Source organism: Zingiber officinale, chromosome 10A (assembly GCF_018446385.1).
Source record: "Zingiber officinale cultivar Zhangliang chromosome 10A, Zo_v1.1, whole genome shotgun sequence".
In the NCBI taxonomy this organism is placed as follows: Eukaryota; Viridiplantae; Streptophyta; class Magnoliopsida; order Zingiberales; family Zingiberaceae; genus Zingiber; species Zingiber officinale.
Window position 1 is genome coordinate 26,207,003 of NC_056004.1, and position 12,515 is coordinate 26,219,517.

Genomic DNA, 12,515 nt, shown 5'->3' on the forward strand with positions numbered 1-12,515 from the left:
GCTGACGCCAGGGAGGCGTCCCTTGCCCGCATCGCCGCCATCACAGCTTCCATGATCGCCGCTGCTAGCTCCGGCGAGGACACCGGCGACAGGGCAGGCATCCGCCTCTGCTGCATCTCCAAGGTCGTGTTCGTGTTCGGGATTGCCGCCCCAGCCTCCTGCTGCGTCCCCATTTCCTCTGGCGCCCCCCACTTAGGGTTAGGGTTAGGGTTTGGGTTGCCCGGGCGGTTCCCTGCTGCGCCGGCCGGCCTGCCCTGTGGATCCCCCATGCAGCACGTCCAACCCCCTCTCCCCGTCGGCACAGGGAGCTCGCATGCCTGCTGCGTCGAGGCTGCCCCCCCCCGGCGTCCCCGAGGTCATCTTGTCTCCACCGCCGCCGCAAACCGCCCCGACGCCATCGGTCGCCGTCACACCGCCCTCTCCGGCCACTGCTCGGCATGTCATCACCGTTGGGTCCCCACCTGCTTCCCCGGTTGGCGCCAAGGAGGCGTCCCATGTCCGCATCACCTCCGCCAAGGCCTCCACGATCTCCGCCACTAGCTCCGGCGAAGGCGCCGGCGTCAGAGCAGGCCGCGACCTCTGCTGCGTCCCCGAGGTCGTACGCGTCGTCGAGATCGCCGCCCCAGCCACCGCTTCCTGCTGCTGCGTCCACATTCCCTCCGGCGCCCCAAAATTAGGGTTAGGATTAGGGTTAGGGTTGCCGGTGTCCCTGCCCTGTTCCTCGCCCATGCAGCCCGTCCGCACCCCTCTCCCCATCAGCCCAGAGACCGTGCAAGCGTGCTGCAGCACCGGGGCTGTCGCCCCCGTCGCCCCCGTCTTCCCCGAGGTCCGCACGTCTCCACCACCGCCGCAAGCCGCCAACAGCAGGTGCACCAACGCCCTGGCCGCCGCCGATGCCTGCACCATATCCTCCATCGCCTCGCTTGCGCCAACAGGAGGGGCAACGCCCGACGTCTCCTTCGTCACGATCGGATCTCCACCTCCGCCACAACCGCCTTGTGCCGCCGCCGCCCGAACTTCACCGCCACCCGCGCCATGCACCAACCCCCTGTCTTCGTCGTCCCCACCAACACCTCTCGCAACCGCCGCCTTACCACCATCCCCACCAACGCCTTGCATCGCCGCCGCTAGGGCGTCGCCACCTTGAGCCGCCGCCACCCCGCCCATTGCACCACTGTGGAGCCGCGGGTTTAGATGGAGGGCCACCGAGGACGGGCCGGAAGCACGCACAGGCGGCAGGGGGGCCGGCGCCGGCGCTTTGGAAGCGCCGGCGGCCATTGCCGCTCGCCCGAGGAGGCTGATCGCCCAAGAATCGCCCGCACGCGTGGAGAGGGAGGAGAGAGAGCGCCGTGGTTTCGGTTTGGTTTAGGGTTTGGTTAACAGTTAAGGGTTAACGGTTAAGGGTTAATAGTTAAGGGTTAACAGTTAACGGTTAACGGTTAAGGGTTAACGGTTAACGGTTAATGTTTAACGTTTAACGGTTAATGTTTAACGGTTAACAGTTAACGGTTAATGAATATCGGTTATCGGATAACGGTTAATGGTTAACGGTTAAGGGTTATCGGTTAAGGGTTAACGAATAAGGGTTAACGGTTAATGGTTAAGGGTTAATGGTTAATGATTAACGGTTAGCGGTTAACGGTTTAGGATTATGGGTTAATGGTTAACGGTTATCAGTTAACGGTTAACGTTTTACGATTAACGGTTATTGGTTATCGGTTATCAGTTAAGGGTTAAGGGTTAATGTTTAACGATTAAGGGTTAATGGTTAAAGGTTAAGGGTTAAGGGTTAATGGTTAACGGTTAGGGGTTAGGGGTTAGGGGTTAAGTGTTAAGGGTTAAGGGTTAAGGGTTAAGGGTTAAGTGTTAAGGATTAAGTGTTAACGGTTAATGGTTTAGGGGTTTAGGGTTAAGGGTTAATGGTTAAGGGTTAAGGGTTAAGGGTTAAGGATTAAGGGTTAAGGGTTAAGGGTTTAGGGGTTAAGGGTTAGAGGTTAAGGGTTAAGGGTTAAGGATTAAGGGTTAAGGGTTAAGGGTTAAGGGTTTAGGGTTTAAGGTTCAAGGGTTAAGGGTTAAGGGTTTAGGGTTTAGGGTGGATTCTTGATGTGACAAGACCATTATAAAGTTGTCACGTCAACTAAATGTGTTGTGACCTAAGTGTGCTTTGGGCTACATGACTATTGTGCTAAATGAGCTTTTGCCTAGATGGGCTTTGTCCAAATGGGCTTTCGGCTAAATGGTCATGGGTTCAAATGGGCAATGACCTACTTGGGCTAAATGCAATAAATGGGCTAAATGGGCTTGATGGGCTAAATAGGCTAAATGGGTTAAATGACCTAATTGGCCTACATGAATTAAATGGGCTAATTGGGCTTTGGCCTATATGCTAAATGTGATGTGGCCTACATGGTCTTTGTGCTCAATGAGCTTTGTGCTAAATTGCATGCTGTCCAAATGGGCTTTGTGCTAAATGGACGCACAAGGGGGAAAGGAAAACATTGTAACAAAAAATTGCACATAATCGGAGGAAAAAGATAAAGGAAATGAATGGTGAACATATCGTATAGGAACGTATCGTATCATGTCGCATAAGAACGTATTGTATCGTATTGCATTGGAACATATCGTATCGTATCATATCATCACATTTCGTAGTATTATAGATTGTCTCGTCACGTATCATACCGTATAATACCGTATCATATTGTATTGTATGGAGTTGATAACAACCACATGTTTTAGGTTTTTTTTAAAACATAACATAACACTACACCAAGTCACATAACATAACATGACAACTGAGGCATCCGGTTGTCACGTCCACGGCAAAAGTAAATGCATAAAGAATAAAGCAAAAGCAAAAGCATAATGTATCGTCTCTTATCGTACCATACCATACGATACCAGCGTCGGACAAATGTCGGGCATAGCATAACTTAGCATAACATAGCCTTAACGCATGCTTGCTTTTGGGCTGATTCTATACGTGTGATGCCAGTTCGATGCACTTCAGGATGTGCAGGGCTTCGATGTTCGGACCGTGTTCGAGGGTAACAGAACGACTGATAAGCTGTAGTGCCCCATTCGGACTCAGTGTGATCTTCCCTCGGACTTGGACAAGCTTCCCCGATTCAACTGATGCGGCCTACCTGCGAGCGATGTCTGGCGACACAACGACGTAATCACCGTGTTCGGCATGTGGTTGGAGGAAAAGGATACAGGGAATGCTGCTGCTGCCATCGTAGACACGAATGGTCAGAGTCTCGTCGGTGCGCTGCACACTTACCACTCTCCCCACAGTCTCAATCAGTGACACCGGCCTACCTCTCCGGGTGGTGAACGACGGAGGAGAGTTGGGGTGGATGTGGATGGAAAGGGATAGGAAATCATATGCTCGAAGTTTCCAAAATACGATTGGGTTGATGGTGGTCATGTTGATAGCTAGCACCAGTGGGGGTGGTGGGATAAGCGTGATAAAGAAGAAGAAGAAGAAGAAGTTGAAGAGAGAGGAGGCGTAGAGAGGGTGGTGATGGTGCTCAGCCAGGGGGATCTTAATATAGATAGAGAAGAAATGACACGAGACGTGACGAGATGAGACGAGACGAGACTAACTGTGACATTTGCTTTGCATTTTTACTTTTCCTTTATGCTTTTGCTTTTCCTTTATACTTTTTCTTTTCCTTTATGCTTTTGCTTTTCCTTTATGCTTTGGGTTTATGCTTTATGCTTTTGCTTTATGCTTTATGTTTTATGCTTTTGCTGTTGCATGCACCAGCCAGCACAACTCAGGAGAGGACACCAAAGGAAATGACAATACGATACGAGAAGAGACGAGATGAGACGAGAATAGATGAGACAAGAATAGACGAGACAAGACGAGACGAGACGAGACGATAATAGACGAGATGAGAATATATGAGATGAGAATAGACGAGATGAGAAGAGACGAGAATAGACGAGACAAGATGAGAATAGATGAGACGAGACGAGAATAGATGAAAATAGACGAAACGAGAATAGACGAGAATAGGCAAGCACACACACGAGGGACATGAGATGACAGGACGGGGAGCACGTTTGGGGACACGAGATGACAGGATGACAGTTGACGCGACGGGACAGCAGTTGACGCAACCGCACTACACGCGAGGGGACAGGAGCAGACACGACGGGACAGCACGCGAGGGGATCGAATGGCATGACACGACGGCAAAGCAGGCGACGACAAGTAGTATTTAGGTGGGAGTAATTAGGGGTTATGATTAAATCATTAATTAATTCATTAAAAAAATAAATTCAAATTAATTAATTATAAAAAAATAAAAAACTAATAAAAAAAAGTTAGTGGGAGAGAGAAAAGGAGGAGAGAGGGTGCACGTTTATGGCAATAACTTTTGACCCGGGACTCGGAACACAGAACCGTCTATGGCGACGTGTAGAGGGGAGGGAGGGCTACGAGAGCCGCGTTGGGAAAAATTGAGGACGGAGACATCCGTTGGCCCAAAACACGAAAAAACATAATTCAGACACCTTTGAAAATTCATATCTTGCCCGTCCGAAGTCAGAATGAGTCAAATGATATGTCAAAATGTCTGGAATTCATAGATCTACATTTTGTTCCATGTCCTTGGTACATCGGACCGATCAAACCTCCAAGGTCAAAAATAGCCGTTTGGTCCTCCGAAAAGGACCCAGAAGTAATTTTCGGCCCATATTTTCGTCCGGCCCCCGGTCGCTACATGCGCCGCCTCCCCACCGTCCGACCTTCCTTCTTTTACCACCTCGTCCATTTTCACCTCGTTTCGAGATACTTTCCTCAAGCACGCAAAAGGGACTCATTGTCCGAATATACCAAACGCGTGCCTCGTAAAAAGTTGTTAGAGTGTATACTAAAAGTCTAGCTTTTGTAAACATTTATTTTGAAATAAAAGAATCATATTTTGTCAAATGTCTACATTTATTTGCTAAGTGTAGTTGTTCAATTAATTTATATTGTAGATAACATGGTGTGTGGTGTCATACACAGATGATCATGTTATAAATTCTTTATAAATTATAAACAGATGCTCACGACTAAGATGGAAAGGAACAAATCGTTGGAATAGTCGTAGTGTAATTAGGTATTAGTTTATCTTGACTAATAAATTACACTAGTACACTCTAAGTTTATTGAGTAGGACCATTTAAGGTAAGTATTTTTTATACTGACTTAATAAAAGAACAAGACCTTAGTTATTATAGAAGTGTGTGCTCTTAATCCTAATATAATAACAAGCACATATATTTAGTATTTATTTCTTTGACTTATCAAAGGGTGAGATTTAGCTCAATAAATCAAAAGGCCCGATAAGTTGGGAAATGATATTACTTATAGTGTGTTGTTGATTATAGAAGGAAACTGTGTCCTAGTAGTCTAGGTTGAGAATGCCCCCAAGAGAAGCTCATAAGGATTGTCATGTTAAACCCTGCAGGTGGACTTAGTCTGACATGATGATGAGGTTGAGTGGTACTACTCTTAGACTAAGATATTAATTAAAGAGGGTTGTTAATAACTCATTTAATTAGTGGGCATTCGACATCTTAAACACAGTGAGACTAACACAATCATAATAAGAAGGAGCCCAAAATGCAATTTGGGATTGGTGCGGTAGTTCAATAATAATTCTTTAGTGGTATGAATTATTATTGATGAAATTAAGTTGGGTGTTCGAGACGAACACGGGAAGCTTAATTTCATCGGGAGACCAAAACCAAATCCTCCTCTCGGTCCCTATCGTAGCCTCTTAATTATAGAGAATTATACCCACCTATACCCACCTTCCTACCTATCCTAATGGGGTCGGCCAACCTAGCTTGGAGCCCAAGCTAGGGCCGGCCAGGACCAATAGGATGAGCCAAGTAGGTGGTCGGCCAATGCTTGGAGCCCAAGCATGGTGTGGCCGGCCCTAAGAAAATTAAAAGGTTTTTTATTTTAAAATTTTTCTTATGTGGATTCCATGATTTTAAAAGAGAGTTTAAAATTTAAATCTTTCCTTTTATAGCTTTCTACAAAAGATTGAGAAAAGATTTGATATCTTTCCTTATTTGTAGATTGAAAGGAAGATTTTAATTTTGATAAAACTTTCCTTTTTTTGTAACCATGTTCATGATTTAAAAAGAGAGTTTTAAAATTAAATATTTCCTTTTATAAGTTTCTACAAAAGATTAAGAAAAGATTTGATATCTTTCCTTATTTGTAGATTGAAAGGTGATTTTAATTTTAAAGATAGCTTTCCTTTTTGAAAATCATCCACATGTTTAAAAGAAAGATTTTAATTTATAAAATTTTCTTTTATACCCAACCATGAAGGGAAAAAATTATTAGAGAAATTTTAATTTTAAAATTTCAGAAAACAAATAAGGAAGTTTTAATTTTGTGTTTAAAACTTGCCTAATTTGGAGCTCTTAAGGTGGCCGACCATGATAGAGGTTAAAAGGAATTTTTATTAAATTTTTCTTATTAACCAATGGCAAGGAAAATAAAGGAAATTTTAATTATAATTAAATTTCCTTATTTGCCAAGACCAAGAATTATAAAAGAGGAGGTAGGGGTGCCTTCATGAGACACAACTCTATTCTATTTTCCTCCCTCTCTTCCTTGGTGGTGGCCGGTCATTGTTTCTAGCTCCTCTCCTTTTCTCTTCCTCCTTTGTGGCCGGCAGCATCAACACAAGAGGAGTCCTTGGTGGCCGGTTCAAGCTAGGAGAAGGAGAGAAAGGAGGTTTTGTTTCTAGCATCCCTTGGAGCTTGGTGGTGGTGGTCGAACCTCTACATCCTTGGAGGAGTTTTGGTGGCCGAAACTTGGTGAAGAAGAAAGAAGGGCTTGGGTGGTTCTCATCTCGGTAGATCGTTGCCCACACAACATCTGAGATAAGAAGAGGAATATGGTAGAAGATCAAGAGGTTGTTACATACAAAGAAAGGTATAACTAGTAATTATTTTCCGCATCATGCTAGTTTTTCTTTGTATGAATTCCAAACACAAGAGGCATATGATTCTAGAGTTTCGAATTTGTGATTCAAGTTTGTGTTTTGTTTTTATTTTTCGAATTTGTGATTCGATTGTTCCTTTTGGTTAAACCTAATATTATTTTAGGAAATTAAACATTGAATTTCGTTAAGAGGCTTTGTCGAGGCAGTGGTGGATGCTCTCATACCCAAGAAGACCATGTGTCTCGCCATGTTTGACCTGAGAGCCAATTTTTGAAATTAATATTTAATAGAATTTATAACATAGGTGGATTTGGATCAATAGTGTTAAGTTCCGCTTGCGATCCAAGTCTAAACTATTAAGAACAGATAAGTTAAATTTGGAATCAATAATGTTAAGTTCCGTTTTCGATTCCGAATTTAATTTTTAAAGAACACAATAGGTTGTTAGGAAAGGTTCGACACTTGTACAAAATTTTGTACAATAGAACCGGTACGATCTTCCTAGGACCAACCAACAAAAGTTTCATCCGGGTCCCTTCGGTCTTATCTCCAAATTCTCACGATTGCTGAGATAGTGTTGTAAGCATATAATATATATATATATATATATATATATATATATATATATATATATATATATATATATATATATATATAACTTAAACGAAAAATGGAAAAAATAAAAAATTAATAAAACGAGCAGGAATATTGTACGACTAGATTAAAAAATTATTTTTAATTTTTTTTTCTCTTTTTTTTTTCTTCACTGTACTACCTATAATATAATCTACACACACTACCTGTACAACATACTAGCTACTGTCTTTCTTTTGATTCAATCAATAGGAGAGAGAGGTCGAGCGGGAAATTAATGCATGTAATCATTGGAATAATGAGCGGGAAGATGAGCGAGAAAATAATTGATACAATCATTGGGAATAATGCATCAATGATTTGGAGAAAGAGCGAGTTCACCGGGAAATTATTTTAGGCAATCATTGAGAGAGAGAAGGAGGAGAGCGGGAAATTAATTGAGCCAGTGTTTGGGAGAGAGAGGGGTTGAGCGGGAAATTAAATGAGACAGTAATTGCTAATGATTGAGAGAGGTGTGAGCGGGAAACAATCATTAACATTAATTGCGAGAGCGGGTAACAATCATTGGTGGACTACCACCTAGCTATCTATTTTATCTATATATATATCTATCTATCTGCCTGACTATCTGTATGTCTGCCTGCCTGCCTACCTAACTAACTATCTATTTGCCTGCCTGCCTGCCTACCTAACTATCTATTTGCCTGCCTACCTACCTAACTATCCATTTTCCTACCTACCTACCTAACTATCTATTTGTCTGCCTGTCTTCCTACCTAATTATCTATCTGCTTGCTAGATTATGTATCTGCCTGACTGCCTACCTTTCTATATGCCTATCTGCCTGCCTAACAATGTATCTGCCTATCTACCTGCATGTCTATGTAACTATCTATCTGCCTGCCTACCTATCTATTTATCTATCTGTCTGTCTGCCTGCATGCCTAACTATCTATCTGCTTACCTGACTATCTATTTATCTATATGTCTGCTTGTCTATCTGCCTATTTGCCTATCTGTTTGCCTAACTATCTATTTGCCTGCCTGCCTATCTATTTATCTATCTGCCTGCCTGCCTATCTATTTATCTATCTGCCTACTTGTCTATCTATTTATCTATCTGTCTACCTGCCTATCTATTTATCTATCTGCCTACCTGTCTATCTATCTATCTGCCTACCTAACTATCTATCTGCCTGTCTATCTATCTATCTGTCTATCTGCCTGCCTGTCTGCCTATCTATTTATCTATCTGACTACCTGCCTATCTATTTATCTATCTACCTACCTGTCTATCTGTCTATCTTCCTACCTAACTATCTATCTGCCTGTCTATATATCTATCTGTCTGTATGCCTACCTAACTATCTATCTTCCTGCCTACTTATATCTCTATCTGTCTATCTATCTGTCTATCTATCTATCTATCTATCTATCTATCTATCTATCTATCTGTCTGTCTGTCTGGCAACCTATCTATCTATCTATCTATCTATCTATCTATCTATCTATCTGTACCTTTCTGTATGTATGTATGTTTGTCTGTTTGTCTATCTACCTACCTACCTGTATCTATCTTCATGTCTATCTGTCAGCCTGCCTGCCTACCTGTACTTATCTGTCTATATGTCCGTCGTCTGCCTACTCCCCTTCTGCCCACTGGCCTTCTAGCAACTGCCTAGTCGTCCCTACTACCTACTCACTTTCAAAAAATCATATCTCGACCGTTAGAAGTTAGAATGAGTCATATGATATGTCAAAATGTGCGAAATTCAGAGATCTCCATTTTTTTCAAATGCCTCCTGACCGACCAAACTTTCAACCAAACACACCCACCAGTTTGGTCCTCTGAAAAGTTCTCAGAATTAAAAATCTCCCTAAATGTTCGTACGGGTCCAGTACGCTACATACGACGCCGTCCGACCTTCGCCCTCCTACCTCCCCGTCCATTTTTGCCTCGTTCTGATATAGTTTCCTAGGACATGCAAATCTGACCCACTATCCGAACATACTATCACGTGCCTCGTTAAAAGTTTTATCCGGGTCCCTTCGGTGTCATCTCCAAATGCTCTCGTCTAGTGCCGTTCCGAAGAGGATAGATAGTATATATATATATATATATATATATATATATAATAAGAAAAAAATGAGCGAGAATCTGTACGGGGAAAGAGAGAGAGAGAGAGGGGGGGAGGGAGAGAAGAAGAGGGACCATTCCGGGGCACCTGGACCTGGAGTTTATCCTGATCGCGGTCAAACGCGATCTATGCGAGAGGAGATAAAGTTTTATCCCCCCAGGGCGCCCGGAACACTTCAGGGCGCCCCGACCAAGGATATACAGCCTTGGTCCAGAAGCTAGATATTAGACAAGCAATCTTGATTACAACACTTGTATGTTTTCTTTGTAGTTTAGCTTCATTATTATCTGTGCTTAAATGTTGTAAGAGGCTTCTCCGCCTGAAAGGAGATATCTACTGTGCTTCATTCTCCTTGGATTAACAACCTCCCTGGTTATAACCAAGTAAATCCCTATGTGCCTCTTCTTTTACTTTCTGTCTATTTAATTATTATGCAAGTGTTAGTTTAAGATGTTCGAGAAGGGTTTTCTTTTTATTATTTTCAGGGCTATTCAGCCCCCCTTCTAGCCGGCCCAGCGGTCCAACAGTGTATATAAGAAGAGTGACGGAAACGTGGTGGTATTTCTTGTATTATACGTAGATGACATTTTGCTCATTGGCAACAATGTCAAAATGTTGTTAGACGTAAGGGTATGATTGTCCAAGCAGTTTGATATGAAGGATCTGGAAAAATGTGGACATATTCTTGGGATCAAAGTGATAAGGGATCGCAAAAAAAGAATGTTGTGTTTATCCCAAGCTTCATACATCGATACTATTCTAGCTCATTTTAGCATGCAAAACTTCAAGAAAGGTTTTCTACCTTTTCAGCATGGAGTACCTTTATCTAAAGAGATGTCTCCTAAAACATCAAAGGAAATAGAGGACATGAAAGCAGTTCCTTATGCTTCGGCTGTAGGAAACCTAATGTATGCAATGCTATGTACGAAACTGGATATCTATTTTATCGTGGGCATGGTTAGCAGATATCAAAGTAATCCAGGACAGGGACATTGGAATGTCGTAAAGGATATATTGAAGTACCTGAGAAGGACTAGAGATTATATGCTGGTTTACCAGGCAGATGATTTATTCCCTGTGGGTTATACGGATTCAGACTTCCAATCAGATAGGGACAATAGTAAGTCAACCTCAGGGTATGTGTTTACTTTGGGAGGTGGAGTCATAACATGGAGGAGTGTTAAGCAGAAATGTGTTTTGGACTCCATCATGGAATCTGAGTATGTGGCAGCCAAAGAAGTTGTATGGCTCAGAAACTTCTTGATGGACTTAGATGTGATTCCTGATTTGCCCAAAATTATCATAATTTATTGTGGCAATTGTGGTGCAGTAGCAAACTCGAAGGAACCACGAGCTCATTGTTGGGATCGTTCGTACTCGGCTAGAGAGGGGGGTGTGAATAGCCGCCCCAAATTCTCGCGTTCTTCCTACAGTTAGGGTTAGTCGCAGCGGAAATACAAGGAAGAAACTAAGGAGAAGAAAAACAAACCGATGTAACGAGGTTCGGAGATGAACTCCTACTCCTCGGCGTGTCCGTAAGGTGGACGAAGCCTACCAATCCGTCGGTGGATGAGTCCCCGGAGAACCGGCTAAATATGAGCTCCTTATGGGTGGAGAAACCTCGCCACAACTACTTCTTGCAACAGCAAGATAAGGAGTACAAATACAAGAGAAACAAGAAGTAAATACACAGCAAATGTAAACAACCCTTGCCTTCTTGTCGACTGTTGAAGAAGCAACAGCTTCTCAGACGCCAACCACAGCAGCAGCTCAATCGGTGAAGGAAGAAGCTCACGCGAAGCTTTCGAAGAAGAGCTCAACAAAGCTCAAGCACTAGAACAGCAGGCAGAAGAGAAGAGGAAGAAGTTGTCGCACAGCAGCTGCCCTCGACCCTTTATACCTGCGAAGAAGACAGCGAAGAAACTGGCCGTTGCGTCAGCTAGAACTCTGATCGGTCCGTGGACCGATCAGTAACATCCGATGCGGACCAATCGGGAAGAAGCCTATGTCATTGGTCCCGATCGGTCCATGGACCGATCAGAAACCTCTGATCGGTCCACGCATCGATCGGAACCTCCTGATCGGCCACGGACCGATCGAGCTTCTTCTCGGCGCCATCGATCTCCTTCGATCGGTCTCCGGACCGATCGATAACCATCGATAGCATCTCGATCGGTCACCGATCGGTCACCGACCGATCGATGAGCATATATCATTGGATCGATGTGCGGCCCGATCCAAACTTTTCAACCCTAAACCTAAGGCTTCCACACCAACATCCGGTCAACCTTGACCTGTTGGTACATCATGCCAGCATCCGGTCACCCCTTGACCTGCTAACACTCCCGCTAAGTGTCCGGTCAATCCTTTGACCCACTTAGACTTTCAACCACGGAAGTCCGATCATCCCCGATCCATCTGGATTTTCCTTGCCTCGGTTTCACTCACCGGACTTTCCAACCGCCTAACATCCCAGTTAGGACTTTACCGCTCGGTTTCACTCACCGGGACTTTCACACTGCCTAACATCACTCTTTCTCACTCTCGCTTCACTCACCAGACTTTCCAACCGCCTAACATCCCAGTTAGGACTTTCCCACTGCCTAACATCCCAGTTAGGACTTTCCCACTGCCTGGTTTCACTCACCAGGACTTTCCACACTGCCTAACATCCCAGTTAGGACTTTCTCTCGTGCCAAGCTCCCTGCTTGGACTTTTCCAGTACCAAGTCTCTATACTTGGACTTTTCGCGTGCCAAGCTCCCTGCTTGGACTTTTCCGGGCAAGTCTCCATACTTGGACTTTTCCGCCAA

General features: G+C 43.9%; 1 protein-coding gene across 1 annotated transcript; it reads right to left on the bottom strand.

Moving 5' to 3' along the window:
- Positions 1-204: 204 nt before the first annotated feature.
- Positions 205-1,278, bottom strand: LOC122026543 (uncharacterized PE-PGRS family protein PE_PGRS54-like). The gene has a single exon (XM_042585282.1). It carries the CDS (start codon positions 1,276-1,278, stop codon positions 205-207), a length of 1,074 nt encoding a protein of 357 aa, XP_042441216.1.
- Positions 1,279-12,515: the final 11,237 nt, after the last annotated feature.